This window comes from Crinia signifera, chromosome 6, assembly GCF_055691185.1.
Source record: "Crinia signifera chromosome 6, ASM5569118v1, whole genome shotgun sequence".
Lineage (NCBI taxonomy): Eukaryota > Metazoa > Chordata > Amphibia > Anura > Myobatrachidae > Crinia > Crinia signifera.
In genome coordinates, this window is record NC_139222.1 from 175,912,039 (window position 1) to 175,935,322 (window position 23,284).

Below are 23,284 nucleotides of genomic sequence, written 5' to 3' on the forward strand. Positions count from 1 at the left end.
TACATTTAAGGAAAGTAATGTTTGGGGCATAATCATACACTCCCAGAATGGTCAAAAGGCTTCTGGAAAATGGATACCGCTCCCTGACGCCTTTAAAGATGTGCAATACCCCCACAATTCCCCCTCCGTAATGGGATCACATGATTGGTTTACATACAAATCCAGTATTTAGGGGTCTGCGCAGGATCCTGCTCTTGCGATATTAATCAGCACCTATCAGTCACAGCATGACTGACATGCTGCAGTGCTTGGAAGGTGGAACAATGTTAACCAACACAGTTGTTCAAAATGGGGACCTGTTGCCCCTGTTTTGCAGGCAGGTCAGGTCTCTGCAAACATTGCAAATAGTGACAGATGGACTGAATAATAAACATGTGACACAATTAATCACTTAGTCAAAACAAAGCTCTTAATTCAATTAGACGTTAGTCCCCCTAAGAGAAAATTGCCTAATTCATAGATTTTTGTTCAGAGCCTCATAGGGCTGTGTCCGAAATTCTATGAGACCGGGGTGGCGAGGATGGAGGGTTCAGCTGCCATATCCACGCTGTTGCAATTTCCCCCGATTGTGGCTAATTGAATTGAGTGCAAAGAATCAAGTTTTAAGAGATGTAAATATGAAGTTTTACTGTTAAAAATGAAAGAATTCTTATTCTATTTGTTTTTTTTTTAGGAATCCAAACTGCACATCTTCCAAGACCTTGGAAAAAAGATGTTAACTAGGGAATGTTATTTGCGTGTTCATGAACAGAGTTACAAAAGCTGGGGGTTCCCCTTCAAATTGTTGGTGGGTACTGCCGCTGTTTGGTCAACATAATTTCTATGGAGCAAAAATTGTGTCTCAAAGCATGGTGGTGTTTTACTAATTTGCCTTACATTTTCTTAATGTCTTTTTTCTTGCTTATCTGCTTTTCTATCAAGTTATATCAATATAAATTGTGTCCATTTTCTTGGCACCCTTAGAGCCTACAGAATTCACCACCAGAATTCCACTCCAGACATCAACTCCACACAGCACTCTATGAAGATGATAAGGTAAGTACTAATCTTTTCTTTATGAGGTGGACCACACTGTATGCTGTAATACAATAAAACACTGCTTATTTGCTAAGCAATTGTGATATGCAATGTTACAGCTATTTCAAAATATCACCAATGATGACAGGAAGCAGGAGGAGACATTTACAGAAGCTCACAGGACCTAAAGAAGCACACAAACGACAGACAGACTAGTGCACCTCACAGGAAGTAGGAAAATACTTACACTGCTTGAGGTTCTTTGAATTTCCCCACTTGCTGGATATGATACATCAGATCTCCTCCATTCACATACTCCATGACAAAATACAGGCGATCCTAGAATCAAGAATGAAGAAACTTGCTTTATAATGTTCCCCTTTTGTATGCCAACATGCAAATCCTCTTCATACACATCCTGTCAGGCTAGGACAAGCAAGACTCACACAGTTCCTATGGAAATACACAGATATATGGCTTCTTACCTCGGTCTGGAAGCAGGAGTGCAGCTGAGTAAGGAATGGAGGCTTCTCTGAAAGAGCTAGCACCCTCTTCTCCACCATAGTGCATTCTACATCGTCATCTTGGATGACCACATCCTTCTTCAGAATTTTGATGGCATAAAGTTCATCTGATGTTTTTCTTTCTGCTAACATCACCTAAAATGCCACAAATAAAATGTAATTATCACTTTAAATTTGTGCAGAAAGCATGAGCTCACCAGTGCAACATATCCACATGGTTGGTGAATACAGAAGCCGTTAGTTCTAAGGGGAAATGCCAGAAACAATGTCTGTTGTTTTTTTCCCAATGCTTTTAAAAGGACATTCCTTTTCAACTTCCAAAAACAATTACCTATTTTTCCCCAAATGCCAGACTTCTGTACCCCTTTCACAAAATCCAACAACGTTTAACTGGTTCCAGGATTTGTAGGCACTCAACATTTCCAAAACATGCTCATTAAAGTTCCCTGACGATTTTAACCACTCAAAATTGCTTAATGCCATTCACAAAAGAATTCCTTGTCTGTATTGGCACCCTCCGTCATTTTACCACTGCCTGTCATGCAACCTCCTCAACCTGACAAACCAACACCACCTGCCACATTAACATGATAGCCCAGCAACCCGTTCTCTCCTAATGTCATGTCAAAGCATCGAAACCCCAAAATTACTCCAAAGCACCAGACCTCTATAATGCTGGCCATTGTTAGAACTGCTCAACACCAAACCCCCTTCTACCACTGACCTATATGTCCGCAACATAATTTTTTATATTTTGGAGTCAAATACCTTTCCAAAGCTTCCTTTCCCTAAAACTGTGAGGAAGATGAAGTCTGTTAATTTGACACTGTCGATGTTGTTAGATGGGACATAGGCTCTCCGGTCATCTGCGGGGCTGATCACCTTGTTACCAGCAGGGCCCAGTCTGGCTTTCTGTAAAGATTAGCAAAACTTCAGTATACAATTATCATTATCATTATTATTAAACTAAATAAGACATTTTTTACCAGTCATGTGCAAAGTGCAGTCATTTATCATGATTCACTGAGCGGGAGACTTCACGTTTCACACTATTGTCAAAGAAAGGTAACTCCACTACAAAGTGCTGCTGACCTGAACGAAGACACTGCAAACCAGTACTCAGCAAGTGGGAAAGACAAACCTCACCATAGTAATTAGTGCAGAAAACATCAAAATATTTTATTATGCATTTGCGTTTTCCTCCTTTGAACAAAGAGGTCATGCACTGCGGAACCCTTCCATACACATGCAGTTTGCCAACAAGAATTCTGTGCTTAAAGTTGACCTTGCGGAAAAGTTGCTCATTTTTTCATATAAATCATAAGCTGCACTCCCCTGTAGACATTATTTAACCGTTTTACTTCCTGAGAAGATAAGTGTATCGCTGGTAATTGTAGCAGTGATAAAAGCAGAAGAAACAGGCAAAGATTCTCAGAATACGCAGCTCCCTCTAGTGTTGGCAAAATATCTGACAACAGCAGGCAGTGATAGAGTTAAGGCTGGTGGATGTGGATTGCTATGAAAATCCCTCATTATTTCAGAAAAGTAGGTTACGGCAGAGCAGAAGCGTGGATCGCCAGTGTGTTGGTTACTTAATGCTAAATCATGCCCTTGGGAAATACAAGCTTGTAAATTGAGGCAAAGTAATAACCGTACTTCTTCATTATATAAATAACATTCCCTCCTACTGCATTAGCAGACAAGCATATTCATAAGCATAATGTAATACTGTAAACTATGATGATCATGACACAAAGTCATTAATATCTCTCTTGATCAAAGTTATAACAACAATTTTACATATACCTGTATTCTAGCTCTCTGTTTTAGGTCTGATTTTCCCTTTACTTTGCCCACCATCGGTAAACAGATCATGGCTGTGTTTATATTTTGTGTGTATGTGTTTTGTGTGTGTGTGTGTGTGTTAGTATTACTTAACTGATGAGAAGTATGTGGCACTGTCTTAGAGTCATTAATTACTCTTTTTAATCGCACAACTAAATTGCTTTTGCTCTAAGAGTGTAAGATAAAAATCCCGAACAAAACATAGTCACCATTATAAACTCTGACCCTATAAACAACACCCAACCCCCCCCCCCCTTCTGTGTTAGAATACACCAAATACTATAATGCAACAAAATTGTGTAAGAGACATTATTTTCATACTTTTGGGAACCAGAATGACCCTGGTAGTTGACACTAGAAAAGCAATAACAGATCATACTGAGATTACTGGTCTGTCGAATGGTATGTAAAATGTGATTACTGAAACGTGCTTGTATTACTAATGTAGATTAAAAATGGCTATTTTATTGGAATTAAAGTTTCCTTTTTTGGAAGCTGTATAATAGAAGCATTTTAATGAATTGTAACATGATATCTTTCTGCTGCCACCTGGTGGAATAGTGATACATTACATTTTTACTGAAAGATACTTTACCAAATAAAACACAAAATACTGTAAAACACAACATAAAACAGCGCTTCTGAACCAAACCACAGTAAATATGTAAACTCCTTTTATTTTCAATTCACATACATATAGTCTATACTGGTCAATGCGTTGTAAAAACAGAGTAAAATAATAACTTTTGTTGGCCAGGTTGGCCAAACCAGTGAATTTGCGCTCGGTTTCCACTATTTTCTCTTACCGAATAAAAACCAGTGGATAACACAAAACACAATAGGGAACTCAATTCTTCCATATAAGTAAAACCAAAGCAGGCACCCTCAACTCAAAAAAAAAAAAAAAGAAAAAACATTTACCCATAAGTGTTTTCTCTAGAAACCTTGCCCAAAAGTACATCAGGTTTCCAGCATATATCCCACATCCTGGAATCATAGTCATCAAAGAAACCAACTAACTTCAAATAAGAGCATTCTCTATGTTAGAGACTATTCATTCACAAACTGGCAAGCCTTTGGATTCCCAACTACTGAAAACATTACCATCTTATTGGTTTTAAATAATGTATCTGAATCCTCTATAGAGAATGCGCATTCATTTTCTGTTTAAAATTATAAATTAAAATCAACTAGCAGCGGCTGGCTATGAAGCGGGAGCGTGCATCGCCCGCCAAAACACACTAGGCGATTTTGAGCTCAAAGCAGGAAAAGTGGGATACTTTGAGCTCAAAATCGGCTAGCGTGTATTGGCCTTAAATGTGTAATATTTATGAAGAATGGTCTTTAAAGTATATCAGATTTCTAAATACATTCTACGTTGCAGCTGATTTCCAAGTCAGAGGGACAGATTTTTTAAGCCTAAATGATAAAGTAATAGGTGATAACGCAGCAGTCATTCCACCCTAACTGACATTTTTAAACCTAGACTGTAACTTGGTAGTTAGTACTTAGAATATTTAAGGCATCTACAGTATCTAGTACAAACATAGTTAACAAACTAAAGGAAGCAAATGGAAAATGGGGTACATGTTGGAAAACGCAACTGCATGTGAACCGTTGCCATACATATCTATATCTAATGAAATATGACGTGGGATAAAGTTGGTGACATAAGAAGATACAAATTAAACATGGTGGTCTTGTTGGTGTAGTTTCCTATTATTTTCTTGACTTTAATGAAAAAAGAACCCCCATCTTCCATCAATGCATAGCTAATGAGGATGTTACTGTATGCATGATATCAATAGGTGGCACATGCCATGCCTAAGACTGGGAAACAGCAAAGGGGGAAGTTACAGCACAGCAAACTGCCTGCTAACACGCAGCAAAGGTGTTATTTGGAAGGCATGCAAACCATCTTACTTCCATCAGTACGGACGCACCTTATCTTGGGCTCGGCTTTTGCCCTGCAACCATAGGGAGAAAACTTTGAAATCAGCACTAAACTCATGTCTTACAGATGAACTGCAGCTTCCCAATACATTGCCTATACAGCGAAACTTACCGTAGAACAGAAATGTGGAAAGTGCGTAACGGTAATCCATCATTAACCCTTTGAGTGCCAAGTCAAACACTTTTATTCATCATACTGATCTGTAATGTTTACCTTATATAGGAATGAATCTCTTTTTACACATTTTTTATTTGAATGTATATAACAAAGTGAGCGACGCTGGCATTTTTAGCAGATATTTTGCGCTTCTCTCACAGAGATGTTGGCACTCAGAGGGTTAGTCAGTCATCCTTATGTATGGCTGTATAGGGGCCTGTCACACTTCTTGCTGTCTAACAGTGAGAGTCTTGCTGGAAGCTTCCCTCATTTTTACATGGCCAGCTAATACCAGAGAAGCTAGCTGGAAAGAATATTCATTAAAAAGTTATATACTGGTAAGTTCCTTTATAAAGTGCTGGTTTGTATAGTCAAATCCATTAGTTCAGTAAAAAAGAAAGTATACATTGAGATGAATTTAAGAGTTGGGACAAATCCAGACAAATGACTTTCTCCTGGAAACCAGTAATAAAAAATGATGCTGCCGAGGTGAAAATATAAAATAACCAACCTGGTTTAGAGAGGTGGGGCAGCCTAGGGAAGAGCAGACCAGTTATATGTACAGTATACAGTGAGCATTAGCAATAACTGCATGCCCATCATGTTCAGATCAGACTGCAAATGTCAAACAGCTGTAAGAAAACTGTGTAAAGGTCATGTAGAGTATACAGTATCCCCAGCATACACAATGATCAGACAGTACTATTACTGTACTTGCAGGAACACATTTCCACAACAACATGTAATGTGCCATTTCTCACACTCTGGGGGTTGCTAGGAAAATACACAGATGAATACAGTGCTAGCAAGGGTGTCCTCCTCGTGGGGTACTAGAGAACCAACAATAGCTGTGCAGTTACAGACACTGACCACTGCAATGCATGGCATATCTCAGTCCAATGGAGACTGGACTATGCACTTTGCAAAGTTAGTTACTATGGGGTCATGTGCTTTTAAAAGACTTTTAAAATAACCAGAAATATATATAAATTGAGAATTGTAAGGTCTTAAATATGAGTTTTCTTTTATTCTTTGGTTTCTTTAAAAGTCTCTATAATTGACAGATGATTGTAATAGTACTGTAATATAATGCACATAACCGTGTGGTTCTTTATCTCTGTGCATCCTCCAGGCCTGATTCATGGATGTCTATACACATTTTTAAGGAATTAAAAAAATGTGTAGTTTCATTGGCTTGTGCGATCATTCCACGTTCAACATATTACAATAATACTGTATGTACCTTGATATAATCTGGTGCACTCCGGAAACATGTATGAATAGCTACTATTTCATGATATTTAACTCAAAGGATAAAAAATTATTTGGGTAACCTAGAATGCATTCCCTGAAACACCACCTAATCGGAAGTGGTGGCTATGCCTGATAGGAAGCAGCCAGGCACTGAACAACATGATCTGTGTTAAGGAGGGGCAAGACACAGAGGTAGACTTTGTTGTACAGTACAAAACATGAAGTTTCAACACACACACACACACACACACACACACACACACACACACACAGAGATCTATAGATAGACAGATATATTGAAATACAAAATGGTTACGGGATACTATACAAAACAATAAGATATGTTTTTGATTTAAAATGAACAAAATATTAATTATTTCATCAGTAAAACTTGTAATTAGCAAAGTTAAAATCTGTTGCTTCTCATACAAGAATCTTAGGGCCTGATTCTGGTTAACTCGCAAAAGCAAGTTCTCTCTCTCATGCTATGTACACACTTGTACAATCTGCATGAGATCCAGATGATATTTTGACTATATAGTAGTCAAAATCTCATCTGGATCTCATGCAGATTGTATGGGTTTTATCCCTTGTGATCCAGATGCGATCTCGATGCGCGCTCCCGTATCGCAGCCAGAAAGTCTTGGCTGCATAGACTATATAGTGCAGATAAGTACTATATAGTCTAAATTGTATGCAGATAGTCTAAATTGTATATATTGTATGCAGATAGTCTAAATTGTATATATTGTATGCAGATAGTCTAAATTGTAATATAGTCAAATTGTACAAGTGTGTACACACCTTAATGAACAAAACCATGTGCACTGCAGGTGGGGCAGATGTAACTTGTGCAGAGAGCATTTGGGTGGAGTTTTTACTTCAAGCTAATTTCTATATTACAGTGTAAATATAAAGCACCCAGTATTTACTCTGCACAGAAACAAAATAACACCCAAATTTAACTCTTTCTGCACATGTTACATCTGCCCAACCTGCAGTGCACATGGTTTTGTCTATTAGCGAGAGAATTTGCTTTTACGAGTGAACCAGAATCAGGCCCTTAGAGATGAATTTCCTGAATGACATCACACATACAGTATATTTCATGCTGACTGAATCTATACTACACCTACTGCAATATCATTAAGTTCCACCAGAGGCGCTAATTCGTGATCATACAACGCATTTATAAAACAATATGTTGTTTAAAAGTGTGATTATAAATTCACCATAATCAGTCAGAAGAATATAGCAACTAACAGATAATGAGATAATATACATGCAAAATCACATTTTGCAAGACAGAACATGCAGAGATCCTGTTACTGTACTTCCAAATCTCAGAATTCTTAGGATCAGACACTACATATGTCTAAATCATCATGTAGCTGGTGGTACAATAATGTGCACTGTATAGCATGCTGCACTGAAGACCATATATACTCCACACTTCAGGATAATATACTGTACATGAAAGAGTATATATGCCATTTTCATGTATCAGGCAAGATACATAATTTGGGTGTGTCAATTGAAAAAAAAAAATTTTTTAACAATATACTATACAAAGTTGAAATGCCTGGTGTTTTTAAGGACACACCTAAGGAAACATGCAACTTGAAATTTATAAAAAAATACTAATAATAATTTCTTACATTTACACCAATATTTGCACCTATAAAACACACTCAGATTGGTATAGGAATTAAGGGCCTTATTCTAGTTCACTTTTTCTGACAAAATCCTTCTTAGATGGACAAAACCATTTGCACTGCAGGTGGGGCAGATGCTACTTGTGCAGAGAGAATTAGATTTGGGTGGGGTTTTACTTCAAAGTGAAATCTATATTGCAGTGTAAAAATAAAGCAGTCAGTATTTCCCCTGCACAGAAACAAAATAACTCACCCAAATCTAATTCTCTCTGCACATTTTACATCTGCCCCCTGCAGTGCACATGGTTTTGTCTATCTAAGAAGGATTTTTTCCGAAAGAGTGAATTAGAATAAGGCCCACAATGCAAGAAGAAAGAATAAAAATGGTTCACTTTATTATGTCTTCATTTACTTGTATACTTTGCCTAGGATTGGATAAGGTGTTCATATATGCCATTTGCGTATTACTGTAAATTATATTTAATTAAGCAACATTTTGCTATATAAACCATACCTAGTTTACTGAAGATCTCTAAACCACCAGAAGTGTTGCTTTAGTCCAGTGGTCAGGGAACTCGGTCCTCATTACCCCACACAGGGCATGTTTTGCTGGTAACCCAGCAGGTGCACAAATGTACTAATTACGCACAGACACATATTATAAGGTCCGCGGCTGGAGTTAATTATTTCACTTGTGATTCTGTGAGGAGACCTGCAAAACATGCCCTGCATGGGGTTATGAGGACAGAGTTCCCTGACCACTGCTTTAGTCAGTAAAAAGCTTTTGCTTTTAGGGTGTGACAATGTCCCACACATACTTATATCTATCTGTAGACAGACATGTTCAGAGAAATATTGTAGTCAATTTGTGTCTAGGATCAGAGCATGTTATCATAATTAGTCTAAAGCTCATCCATGTGTAATCAATCAGATTCCTAGAACAGTACAGATTATTTCAGGAAGTGCTGGCATAACTATCAACAGCTTTTTGGGGACTGTCCCATCTTCCTATTCACAAACTGGTGTCCCAGGGGAGTGCAGTCACCAAGCAGTGGTCCAATAGACACCTTGCAGTTTAGGGGAGTGCCTGGGAGCAACCCAGCATCTGCTGGACATGCCCTTAGTGTGATGAAAACAGGAGTGTAACACACAGCTATGCTCCCTTCTTTCAAGTTTAATCCTTTTTTGGGGGGCTTGTGCATCTGGCACACGCAAGGAGTCCCCCCTTACAAATCTGGTATATTGTGAAGCAAGTTTTGGCACCTAGTGATGTGTCCATTTGTGTGACTGTGGTGGAGAGTACAGGGCTCTCTGTAAAATGTGAAGGGAGAGAGAGGTTGGTAGAAGCTAAAGAGTGGAAGGCGCAGGTTCCCCAATAGCACTGTAGTAGTGAGGCTCCTGTTAAACAGATAGCAAGGCTACTTTCACATAGATGTGTACTGTAGGAAGAAACTACTGATGTCAAATAAACCTTTATGGGGGGTATTCAATCCCGACCAATATTTCTGCCAAAAACAGGTCCAACTTGACATTGTTCAATGTGGGATTCAAACTTCTAACTGTTGGAATAGATTCCAATGGTCGAGAAGTCCATGCATCGCCGACAACAGCTGCCGATAGTCAAAAACGGATTTGACAATCCAGAAGCCATTTCCGACAATGCAGATTTGCCTTCTTAAGGAGGTGTATTTGAAGCAGATGAATCCCTGCAATTTCTGGACAGGATTGAATACTGATGGCCGAGATTTCCATCTGGAGGAAATCTCGGCCCAGTTCTAATACCCCCCTAAATATGAAACAAAGTTAACACATCCATCTTATTTTAACCCAGCAATGCTTTGTGGCCACTGAGTGTTGATGACACACCAAGTGTTTCCTAAGAACTATTTAAACATGTCTGTTTACAGGATGTGAACTGTCTTTTTAGTATCCACTATAATAAAGCATATAGGTTATATTTCCCTTAATGGTAGAAGCCACGGTGCATACTTAATTTTGTCACAATGAACCTTCGTTCACATTGAAAAAAAAAAAAGAGTGAAAAGTACCACAAGGACAAAACACTTTGTGAGGTATGGTGCATGGGGTGTGAAGAAATAGCCAAGGAGAAAGGGGCTACCTTTAGAAAGTAGATATATTTTTTTTATAGGACAGCCCTGGAAGACAGAAAAACTGCATTGTTAGTTATTGACAAACAATGGTTATAATGTGTTCTCAAGCAAACCCCTTGACATAAAGGAACAAAACAGAACAGATAAAGAAGAACAATAAACGATGGTCCTCAATAACAAGTACATAAGTTGTTTTTAAAGATATTTGTGATATAAAACAAGAATTAATCAATGTGGAAATTACTTTTACTCAAACACTTGAACTGTAGTGTAGAAACACTTAATTTATGGTTTGTTTACACACCTGAAACAGAAAAATATTGATAGCTAATTAAAAAGCTTGGTCACTGGTCTGCCAACAGGTAGCTGGGCATAGGTTAAAACAGGGCTGGGCAACACCGGCCCTCCAGATGTTAATGAACTACACATCCCAGGATGCTTTGCATTAGTTTTGCTATGTGGCCATGCTGAAACTGATGCAAGGCATCCTGGGATGTGTAGTTCATTAACATCTGGAGGACCGGTGTTGCCCAGCCCTGGGTTAAAAGGACTAAAACTTTAGTTCTGGGTGCCATTAACTAAAGTAAGATTAAATAAACAGTTCCAATTAGGCTCAATCATAAGGCCCCCATACACCTGAAAGACATTGCACCCAATCATACAATCTGAAGGGATTGTATGCAGATTGTGTGCATATCATGTGCACACAATTGTGCAATGCCAGCCCCAGATGGTTGGAGGATTGGACCTCTGATCTGATTTCTTGCACATCAGATCAGTTGGTATTGGGAGCAGATTGGATGTGCTTTTAAGCATATGCAATCTGTCATTAGATGGCTCATACAACCTAGGTCTTTTGACACTCCCTCCCTGACTAGCAGAGAAGAGAGGTGCAGCTTCTGGGTGGCCTGTGGCAGTGAAGACGCTGGGAGCCGCAAAAGTTTCCAAGTGGCAGACGGGTGGGCAGCTGAGGTGGACATCCTTTTGCTCAGTTCTGTCACTACACTGAAAAAAGTTTTCAGAGGATTGCTGCATTAGGGCTATTTAATAATGGAGTAGCACAGCAGATATGGGCAGATTGATAGTTGCTGGCAACCTGTAAATTAAAAAAATTAATAACAAAACAGGATTTTTGGTGCTCCTATCATTTTTTCATCCTAGTAGCCAGACCCCTATTTAAATGAAGCTTCAATCATACAATCATCCAGCAGCTGTATTGTATGATGGATTGTATGACGGATTGTGAGAACATTGTGTGTCCAAACACCACCAAGAACTGCCGGGGAGTTGAAGGGAAAGTTGGACACATTCATGATTGTAAGCAGGTCTTTCTGATGTATGGCCACCTTTTTGTGGGGTACACACCACGACGACCCGCTCACAATGCACATTGTGAGCGGGTCGTCAGTGTTTCTTCAGACCCACTCACGATGATGCGGGGGGGCACGACCCGCTTACGATGTGCACCGTGAGCGGGTCCGATCCGATGGCAACCCGCACCCGGCTGTATGGTCATTCTTCAGATCCTACCTGCTGCAGGTAGGATCTGAATGACGACCGACCGACCTGCGGGACCGCGCATCGGATCGGTATCGGTCCACACCAGGACAGAAAAGGGCCCAATCACCACACAATCTACATCCAATTGGTCGGAATTGGATCTAGATTGATGGGATCGGGCCCTAGTCGTCCTGGTGTGTACCAGGCATTAGTTTCAAAATTTCCTTTCAGACTTTTCAAAAGATCAGCATTGCGCCCTACTAAGCAGTTTTATTATACATGTGGATTAGGAGTGGGACTCATCATATGCGGAAGAGGTTTTAAAAGTGCAAAAGAGATGTATTGATTTAGTCCCAATATATAAACAATAATACAGTGTTTCCAGTTTGTAACTATTAAAGAAGACCTGGGGATGGTTGGACACCATCTAGTGGTCATGTGAGTGCATTCTGGCTTTTCTGATAGGGATGTCAAAACTACATAAAAAAATAAATAAATAACTTTCAGGGATCACTACATGAAATGACAACTGGCTGTTTTGAAAACCTAATTACACCGGTACATTATGAGTGTACCCATACTAATAGTAGTATATGCTATACTCTTGGTTACACTATTTTCAACTACTGAAAAGCACCGTGGAGTTTTAGCATTTGGTATGAGCTGTGCAGATCATATTCACTATGCTAACTCCCTGAACAGTCTCTCCCACTTATGGAATTGTAAAGTAACTACCCATACCGACAAATCTGAACAGCACAAATCTAAATTACAAAATCACTACTGTGGACGATAGCAGAGATGAGGAGCAATGTCGAACTACAATTATATCTCAGCACTTCTGCATGTTGCAGTAATTATACAGTACCAAAGAATAACTGAAAGCCATATACACCCTTCACTCTAAGCCCAGAATGCAGAAACAAAATATGAAATTTTCCACTGACATGTTTAATGATCAGAATTGTATTGATTTTCTGCACCGCTTTTAAAAACCATTCTTCAACTCTCTCAAATCCTTTATCCCAGTGTTTCCCATAGTCGTTTCTCAAAGCCCCTATGATGTACTTGTTTTAAGATTAGCCATACTTGAACAAAGGTGGTTTAATTTTTTATATTCCTTTATTTTTACATTTTTCAAATACACTTAACAGTACGACTTCATTTTTGTTATCATAAAATACATGGTTAATTGTTTCTTTTTTTCTTTACTTTTGGGGCCTGTGGTGTGCTCCAATTTCCCATCATATCTATTTAATTATACATTATTTATTAATCTTCAACCCTACCCCAAAACTACACATTTCTTATCGGTCATCTCTTATCTCCTTAATTCTATATTTACTGGTGCTCTTTTGTAACTCAACAAGTCATTCGATTTATCTTCTATGCTCTCAGTGATATTTTTGTAGTGATAGTGCTTTTATCAATTCAACTATATTGATCTTCATTTTTATCCTTAATACTATTTAGTGACGTGAAATCTTTAATTTCTTATCTATCCCCTCTTATCTATATATTTCTATTTTTGTTAATACTCTATTGTGACTCGACAGATCAATTGATTTATCTTTTGTGCTGTCAGTGATATTCTGATAGTGGTAATACTTTTAAACAATTGAATTATCTTAATATTTTTACATATACTCTTATTTGCAGGGTACGGAGCTAACCACATGTCCCTCTCTTCTTCAATCCATATTTATAACTCAATATATAAAACCGAAATGAAAAAAAGATAAGCCGCATACATACAATAACCCCCCCACACCTGTACCCTACCCCTGTTAGGTTAGCATTCTTTACCCAATTTCATTTATCTTCTTTGTCTCGATTCTTTGGGTTATCCCATCCTTAATCGTACTACATGATCTACTTTTCACCCCCCTGGATATCTCCCCGCCTCTTAAAGCCCTGATAGGTTGCCTCAATTACTCCAGGTTTTGTAAAATTTCATATCTGTACCAGTGGCGCACGCAGGGGGGGTTTCTGAGTACCCAGAAACCCCCCAGCAGTCTAAGGGCCCTAGGCTGATAGCTGAGGGCCCCCTCTTTCCATGGGTACAAGAATTTAAAAAATCAGCCATTGGGAACCGGAGATATCTGACTTCAAAACAGTGGTCCCCATCCAAGACTGTTAATTGCTCTTCCCAGTCAGATATTTCAGGCTCTGTCGGACTTAGAGTTTTTCTGGGACTCTCCCCCTTTGATGGACACTAGTAGCTTGTCTTTACTGTTCCCAGAACCAGAGATATCAGCCTTCCAGCAGCTGGTTACTGCTCCAGCTCCACACAACTGGTATGTAGTTTTATATTCTCGTTGGCAGATTGCTCTGCCTCTTGAACTCTGACCCCCTAGTCCCCAATTCCATTTGGTAGGTGGGATTCTATAGTTTTTAATTCCATTAAAATCGAAGAAATCTATTTCCGGGAACTGGAGATATCTGCAGTCAAGCAAGCTGTCCTTCCCACCAGAAAATTATGAATAATAAGCCCACTCCACTATACACCCCTCCTCTGCATATTAAACATCCTCTACCACCCTGGAAGTTATGTATCAGGGCCCCTTCATTTAACCTAATGCCCCCTTCTCCCACACCATCTCCCTCCATCTGTGCAGTAAAGGGGTAATTTGTGGAAATTACTGATCCAGGCTCTACATGCTGAGCGGTTGATATAATACCCCCTACCACCTGTGGGACATCAAAGCTTCCCCTACCGCTGGAGGATCGGTAGGGGCCCCAATACATTGCTATGCCCAGGGGTCTACACTGCTGTTGACGCCCCTGTATGTATATATATATAGAGGAATGGAAGAGGCGGCACTCAAATGGGATTTTTCAAAAGTGTATTGTATACAATACACTTTTGAAAAATCCCATTTGAGTGCCGCCTCTTCCATTCCTCTACCTACCTGTCCTGGAAGGCACCGGGGTATTCGGACCCAGCTGCGGGAGTGCCAGGCCTTCTCCATTTTATATATATATATATATATATATATATATATATATATGGGGAAGAAAAAGATGTATGGCGCCACTTGTGTGTCCAAATGCTCTGATATGCAGTTAGTAAACACTGGTAACCCTTATTAAAAAACAAGGGGATGTCAGCTAACCTCTAAATATGGACACCTTGGTAAGGGGTGTCACGAAAAGGATTTACAAATGGTTGGAATAGAGGAAACAGCGACAATCAATACCTATGTACTACACGAGAAACTCTTTATAATAAAAAAGTTTTATTTTATACAAAAAAGTGCACAATAGCACTAAAAAAGGGGAGAACAGACAATAATACAATATATATAGAAAAAACAGTAGTAAAAAATGCGGTAATGTTACTAAAAAGGCCTACAGGTGATATCGCTAAAAAATGGGAGGAGGGAAATATATACTCTAAAAAATATATATATATTATATATATGCTCTAAAAAGTCTAAAAAGTGGATAACTTATCTCAATGGAGGAGTCAGCAGGCACTACCCAACGCGTTTCGTCTAGGAGACTTCTTCAAGGGTATATATACACACACAAACACACACACATATATATATATATACACGTGTGTGTGTGTGTGTTTGTATATATATATATATATATATATATATATATATATTATATTTATTATTATTATTTATATACATTTGGTCTATCTATAATACTTTAACTTACCCGGCATATACTGAGTCACCTAAGTGTCCATCTCCGTGCTTTGCTCCGGAAACCCCCTTCTGAAAATCCTGCGTTTGCCCCTGTGTACCTCTAGTTAGATGAACATATTTTTCATGTTCGATAGTTGCAACAACAGGGGCTTTCCATGTTTCTATATCTGTTTTTTTTCAATAGATATATTTTTCACCACAGACAAGACACATGCTAGAGGTGAACAGCAACCTCTGGGAATGCCCCTAGCCACCAGTTCCTTGATCACTGCAGACCAAAATGTCGACACCTTTGGGCACGCCCATATCAAATACCAAAATGTTCCTATGCCCGTAATGCTTTTAGGACAATTTATGTTCGCTCTACCTCCAAACCTGTACAAACGCTCTGATGTCATATATATTCTATGTACTATGTACAGTTGAACTTGCTGGAACTTGACCTGGTTCGTAGCCCTCCGAATATCTGCCAAAGCTCTCTTATGCCGTACATTGTCACTTAATACCATCTGAAGTGGTGTATGGAATGGGTATATATGGCCGACTATTTCATGGAGGAGACCATTCTCATTTCCCATTTGTATACAGGTTTTTACATGAGCCAGTTGCGCCGCTAGGTAATACAACCAGAAGTCTGGTAGTGCAAGCGCACCTTCATCCTTCCGTCTAGTTAGGATATCTAATCTCAGCCTAACCCTTTTATTACTCCAGATTAGAGATGAGATTAAACTCTCTATTACCCAGAATTAACTCCGGGGAATGTATACTGGTGAGTGTTATAATACAGTATGCAAAGTATTTTAGGGAGGATGATCATTTTAACCAAGTTAACTCGACCAGTCATTGTTAACGGGAGTCGTCTACCCCATGTAGCTATTTTAGATTTTATATAGTCTATTTGTTGAGTCAGATTAAGAGGTACAAATCTTGAGATATCCCTTGACACCCAGATATTGAAACCCCCTCCACCCATCTCAATCGAGAGGGGGCTGCATTCAAAAGGGGGACAGGGTCCTCTCAACGGAAGAATACAGGACTTGCCCCAGTTAATTCTGAGGCCCGAATATCTCCCAAAACCTTCTACCACCTCCATTACCCCTAGCAAGGCCTCCACGTATTATGTATAAATAGCAGAATATCGTCTGCATATAATGCTATGCTATCCTCCCATGCTCCTGCTCCTAGTCCTTTAATCACTGTGATTTTCCTTATTAGGCATGCCAGGGGCTCTATGGCTATGGCGAACAGTCCCGGGGACATTGGGACACCCTGCCGTGTACCCCTTTCTACTTCAAAAATGGATGATATATAATTGTTGACCGAGACCCTTGCCACAGGGGTCTCAAACAACAATTTTATCCAGCTAATAAATACAGGCCCTATTCCTATCCAATCCATTGCTTCCCATAGGCACCCCCAAAGCTTCAGCAGCATCCGGTGAGATTACCGCTGCCTCTTGTCTATCATCCTGGTGGTTTAATCTTTACCTCAGTCATTTGAGTTAACCATCTGTTAAGGTTATCCAATCATATAAAACCTTCACCAGGGCCAGATAAAGGGTCTCATGGTCCTGGAGCTGATAATATTCAAGGTCCTACTATGAGAAGTAGAGAAGGTGAGGCCAATGCCATGTAGAACCCATACACTGTAAGCCCCCAATGTCTCATTCATTCTAAAAGTACAAAAATTGCATAATGTTGTGTGAAAAATAGATATGCAATTTGAATACTTATTTATGGCCAACTGGTGATCATCATGTTGTCATGATAATGGGTCTATTTTTTGTGGAGACCTGGAGCTGCAGCTTTATCTGCCCCAATGTTAATCTGGCCAACCCCTTAACATCTGGACTGAAAGGAGTCTTTGAAGATCAAAACAGGGAAACACTTCTTTAACCAACTTGACTTGTCAATCAAAACACTGCCTCCCAAGACAAAGGTCCTTCATAAGAAGTATGTTTCTGCCTACTGTACTAACAGCATTTGAACTATACATAACACTATATTAATCTATTACACATTATTGGGCCGATGTAATGTGGAGTGTATTGTGCTTATGCAGTGTGCATGGCTAGGACAGGGGTATGCAAGAATGGGTGATCAAATCTCAACTTGAGCATGTTAGCAAAGCTCAGTGAGGATTTGTAAGTTTAACTACAGACTATTTAGAGTTGTATGAGAGCGTTCATACTGTACATCTAAAAACGTACTAAATGTATGATGGCAGCCCTGGGTAGTACTGTTCAGTATGAGGTTTAGGATATTGGTATAAAGTCATGGTTCTATGGTATACTGTAGGTATACACTCATGGTTCTATGGTATTGGTATACAGACATGGCTCTATGGTATTGGTATACAGACATAGCTCTATGGTATTGTTGCACAGTTACAGGTCTATTATGATTATGGTCAGTCCTGGGATATATGATCGACCATGTTAAGGTTAAAAATACCATGATCGACCATTAGTGGTCGAAGGCGTCTAGTTAGATGCCTAAACTGTATCGACCGTGTCTAGTTAGAAAGTGATGGGAGAGAGACGCCTATGAATGACTGAAGGGAACGTGGTCAACAGTAGCAAGTTTCACATTAGTTTTTCATGTTTTTCTGGTGCCGAATGTCACAGGGCTCCCCATGGATACTGTGTGTGCACAGTGTCCCCTCGCATGGCATTGCTATGCTCGGCACACTATTATAATCTAACTCTGTGTCCAATTGAATAGTAGAGTATGAACAAAGTGGACCTGCACCCAAAAAAAATAAAAACCTTGCTACTGTGGACCACGTACCCGTCGATCATTTACAGGCATTCATCTCCTGTCACTGTCTATCTAGACACCGTTGACCATGTTTAAGCATCTAACTAGATGGTCAATCATGGTATTGTTGACCTTAACATGATCGAACCGCCGTCCGGATACGGTCCTGGAGCACAAGCTGAGAACTGTTAAAATGTGATTCAGACAACTGTTCTACAGCTTTATTCTCCTTTGCACTCACTGTGACCATCATAGAGATCAATGGTTGGAAACTAACCTACAGTATGCCTTTGCTTTGCTGTAAAATAGCAATGCTAACTACACACCACCAAGCAATATCCCAAACTTCATGAGAAAGTATGTGTATAATGTATAATATTACATGGCATTGCAAAATAAATTATATTGTAATATGAGAATGGACTGCATGAGAAATGATGTTTGCAGTATATAAATGATGATCAAAGTGTCATATTACACATGACTGCATATAAAGCAAAGCTTATAGTGCAGATGTTCCCAAACTGGGTGATTTAAACAGGATCAGTACAAGGTTTTTCCGCAAACTAGGCAAAACTGCAGCTTACTGTTCCCACCGTTACCCACATACCAATAATGACTTTCCAGAACCTCAGGTGAAAGTGTGGAGCTGGCGTCTTAGAAGTTCAACACCTACCATTTGCATTTCATTTATAAGGATGCATCTCTGAGTCAGCCTTCAATTTGTAATAGTCAGACTCATTGGCGCCCCCAGAGTCTGCAGCCCCTAGGCAGCTGCCTCATGGTAGAGCCAGCCCTAGTTCCAAGGCACTTTCAAGTAAGACACGGGCTGGTGGACCAGGACCAAATCTAATCTTTATGGTCAATATGGCAGGCAAAAAATCAGTGAAAGTGGCTGCCAATTATAAAATGTATGGACAAACAGAAACACAACCCTGTCCACTATCACATAACAACCTAAGGATGACAGATAAGCACAATTTAATCAATATTATTAACTTTTTCTGTTATCAATAAGATACTTTTGGACGATGGGTGCAGTGAGAAAAAAATACTTTAGTGCACTAGAAATCAAAAAAGTCTGGAAAGCACTGTTATAGTGCAACATTAAATGGGACTTTCAGAGCAAATACCCTTCTAGTGCAGTCTGTGAAATGCGTAAGAACTTATACTTACATTGTAATATGAAATGGGATTGCACAGACATGTGTAAGAAATAACGCTTATGGGGATGATACTGGTTGACACGCAAAGCTGTGAAATTCGCAGCTTTGCATGTCATATATGCGCTGTCCGCACAAACACTTGCCCCACTCGCACGCAAATATCCCTGCATGCATGCAAATTAATGCAGGGACAAAATCATTCATTAACCCCTTCAGTGGCAATCCCGAGAATTTTCCGGCCTGTGCCTCAGTGCCCAGTCTGGCAAGCCCAGAAAAATCTTGGGATTGCCACTGTTTACAGCCGGGCAGCGCTGCTGAGTTCAATCACTGAACTCAGGCAGCTTCAGCGCTGCCAGACTCCCTCCACTCTGTGGCGCCTCCTCCTACCCCCTTCCCTCCGGGTTTTGTATTGTAGTCCCCAGCACCACGGGGCTCGCTGCACTCACCACGCTTCGGGCTCGGTGGCTCGCTGCGCTCGCCACACTATATAAAATCAACTCCACACTGACTTGGATAGTGGGGGTATGAAAACGTCGGGAGGACACGTAACACATACACTCGCCATGCTTCGGGATGCCGTGGATAGTGGGGATTTGAAAAGGAGCCATTTGGTAGTATGACACATGGAACACCCGCGTCTCAAACATATGGCGCGCCTCTCTGCCGGTGCCAGCATGATCACCTCTCCGCCAAAGAGAGGGGATCATGCTGGCACCGGAGGTGTCAGTGAGGCACTGACTAGGCTTGCCGGGGACAGAGATGAAGTTCCCGGCAAGAGTACGGTAGTTACTTGTGTAGTTCCACGGCGCCAAGCTACGCTGATAACGTAGCTTACGCTGCCGCCGTGAAAATACACAAGTAAGGCACATGTTGGCCTACGCTTATAACTTGCTTAGGCTGCCACTGGCAGTCGTTGGACTACGCTATTAGCATAGCTTCAAACACAGCGTAAGCTGGCGCCGTGAAACTACACAAGTACCATATTTCCTATAAACCCTACACTCTGAATTATTTGTTTTGCATCTTGTCCAAATGCTAGATATTAATTTCTCAGGAATTAATTGGACTCACTTTTACCTGATCACTGTAAAAAAAAAAAAAAGTTATAGCCCAAGGTCAATAAATTGTATAAATGCAAGATATATTGTGCTACTGTATAATTACTTATGGAGATTGTAACCGTTGTATGTTATCTCACCTCAAATTTCTGCCGAAGCTCCAGGTTTTCATCATCTTCCTCTGGGATGGGCACATTGTAATACTCTCCTTCCTCCTGATTCAGAAGTTTGTACCTCAAATGAAAAAGAAAAGTGTTAGAAAACCACTAAGTGTATTGTCAATAAATTAAGTTCAATTTACCACACCTAACATAGAATATAATCAAAGCAATAAAACAAACAACTTTGCTGGTTGGTATTTAACTAGTTACTATTGAATATTTCTGTGTTTTAAAAGAACACTAATGGTGTGTACACACGGTAAGATATGGCTTCCGATGTTGCCGATATGGCAGCGCGCTGGCAGCACTCACCAGGATTTTTTTGTACTTGTCTGAACAGATTCGGAACCCCCCCATAACCAGGGGGTTAAAAAAAAGTGCTGCGGAAATTAACACACAAATTAGCGTTTCGGATATGCTGTATGTTAATGCCCATTAACTCGTTTAATTATCTGAACTGAATTGAATTGCCTCAGGCGATAAAGCCACAGGCTACCACCCTTTTTCACACCCGTTAATTTAATAACTGAATTTGTCCCTTGGGGTGCGAAGTACTAGTGGGTCTTTCTAACCCCTATGTAAAGGGAACAAAAAAATGGTGCTTCAGATTAGATGGGAGGGGAAGGCACTATGGATATAAACATGACTGAGTATGTGTGATTAATGTATTGTGCTATCCTTGTATAAATGGGTGTGGTATAGGGTACCGACAGTCGGGATCCCGACAGTCATTAGCCCAACGTCGGGATCCCGATTGCCCGGACTCAGACAGCATGGTGAGCGCAACAAAGCCCCTTGTGGGCTCTCTGCGCTCTCCACGCTGTGGGCATGGTGGCTTGCTACGCTCGCAACCTATTCTGTTCTCCCTCTCCGGGGGTCGTGGACCCCCACCAGGGAGATTAGCCGGTGGCCGTCGGGCAACCGTCTGTCGTGATCCCGACGTCAGGTAAATTACTTTTGGGATACCAACTGTTGGGACCGCGTCCCGCACCCGTATAAATATGGTGGGAATGGAGGGTATAAAACAGTGCAACCCATTTAAAAACACTCACCACCCACATGCTGGCATTTTCATGAGTTCTGAAACCCCAAATGAAAAGGAGCCCATAAAATCATTCCTAGTGGTTCGATCCCAGTCCCAGATCTCTATGGAGAGCCGCCGATCTTTGTCTGAAGGTTTTAATTTGCTGTGACATAAAGATTGAGAAATCAAGGTTACAAGATAAAACATTACACTGCTGACAGCTATGGAAAATACTAAAAAGAATTTGGTGACATTATATGCAATACAACTGTTAGCTGCCTAACTTCTGTTTTTTTAACTATATCCTCAGTTTCCCATCTCTTCAACCATACAAATGCCTCTACCATCAACTGCCATATGTTTCCGTGGCACAGGGTACAGTTCTCTAGCACCTGTCAATTTTCTGTTTAAAGCAATCTCATTTGCTCTTCCTATGTAGTCCCCATGATCACCTGGATGCCCTCATCTTCCCTTCTGATTCATATGCACTCCATTATTTAAGGCACACATTTCATAATGATCTCAGACTTCCCATTCAGTAAGTACCTGACAGCAATATGGACGGTCATGGATTCGAATCCTGGGTATAAAAGAATTATAAAATCTGTGCGCTAAATAAAGGAGGATGTGACTTAAGGTCATGGGTATGACTGCTAAGAAATGTATGATTTAAAACTAAGGATAATGTAACTAGAGCTCTTAAACTAAGTGCATAAATGATAGTATAACAGGATTGGTGTAGAGATCCATTTTTAAGAAGTGTTCAGTAAGTGTTAGGTGTAGCATGTTTTTACTGGGTGCCATGAATTGCCTTGTGTCCCTGCTTAAAAAAAAAGTGTGTGTGTGTGTGGGGGGGGGGGGGGGGGGGGGGGGGGCCTGTCAAAATGTGCAGTTAAAGCTCTGCAAGTCACTCTCCGATATATATTCCCATCTTGCAGAGTAGGGGCCTAACTCAAGGGGGGGGGGGGGGGGGGCACTGTCAATGTCGGGTGCAGTGGAGTGTTTTTTTGTCACTTCACATGGACCAAAGATGCACTGTAAATGCAGAGTGAACTAATAGCGATAACGTACACACCAAGGGTTTATATGCAAAGTGAGTGACAAGTAGTCACGATTTGGGGGGAGGTAACAGGGGTGGGTAGAAAAACACAGGCATTGCCTAGTCAGCCACTGCAAATTTGTTTGCAGCTGGAGAGGCCCCAGCATCTTAGGAGGGGCACTCTGTCTGGGATAGGAGAGGGTTCTCAGAGGTCCGATGTTCCTGCTTATGTACATTAGTGGTGGATGTGAGATGCCAGCATTGTGTACCTCTGTGCACAAGTTAAAAACTGAGAAATATTTTTGAAAGCACACTTCGTATTAAAACTCAGTTGGATGTGTAACTGCGCATACCTCAGACACAATGATTCCAGCCTACCAATAAACATTTGCTATGACC

General features: G+C 40.3%; 1 protein-coding gene across 2 annotated transcripts in view; it reads right to left on the reverse strand.

The window, feature by feature from the left end:
• Window positions 1-23,284, reverse strand: part of PRKCA (protein kinase C alpha) — a 318,854-nt gene that overhangs the window by 37,216 nt on the left and 258,354 nt on the right. For both annotated transcript variants that reach the window (XM_083148198.1, XM_083148199.1), the window contains 5 exons: window positions 21,875-22,009; window positions 20,802-20,895; window positions 2,310-2,453; window positions 1,503-1,676; window positions 1,265-1,356 (listed from right to left, as the gene is read on the reverse strand). In XM_083148198.1, the coding sequence (XP_083004324.1) occupies window positions 1,265-1,356; window positions 1,503-1,676; window positions 2,310-2,453; window positions 20,802-20,895; window positions 21,875-22,009 (639 nt within the window). The remainder of the gene's footprint in view (window positions 1-1,264; window positions 1,357-1,502; window positions 1,677-2,309; window positions 2,454-20,801; window positions 20,896-21,874; window positions 22,010-23,284) is intronic.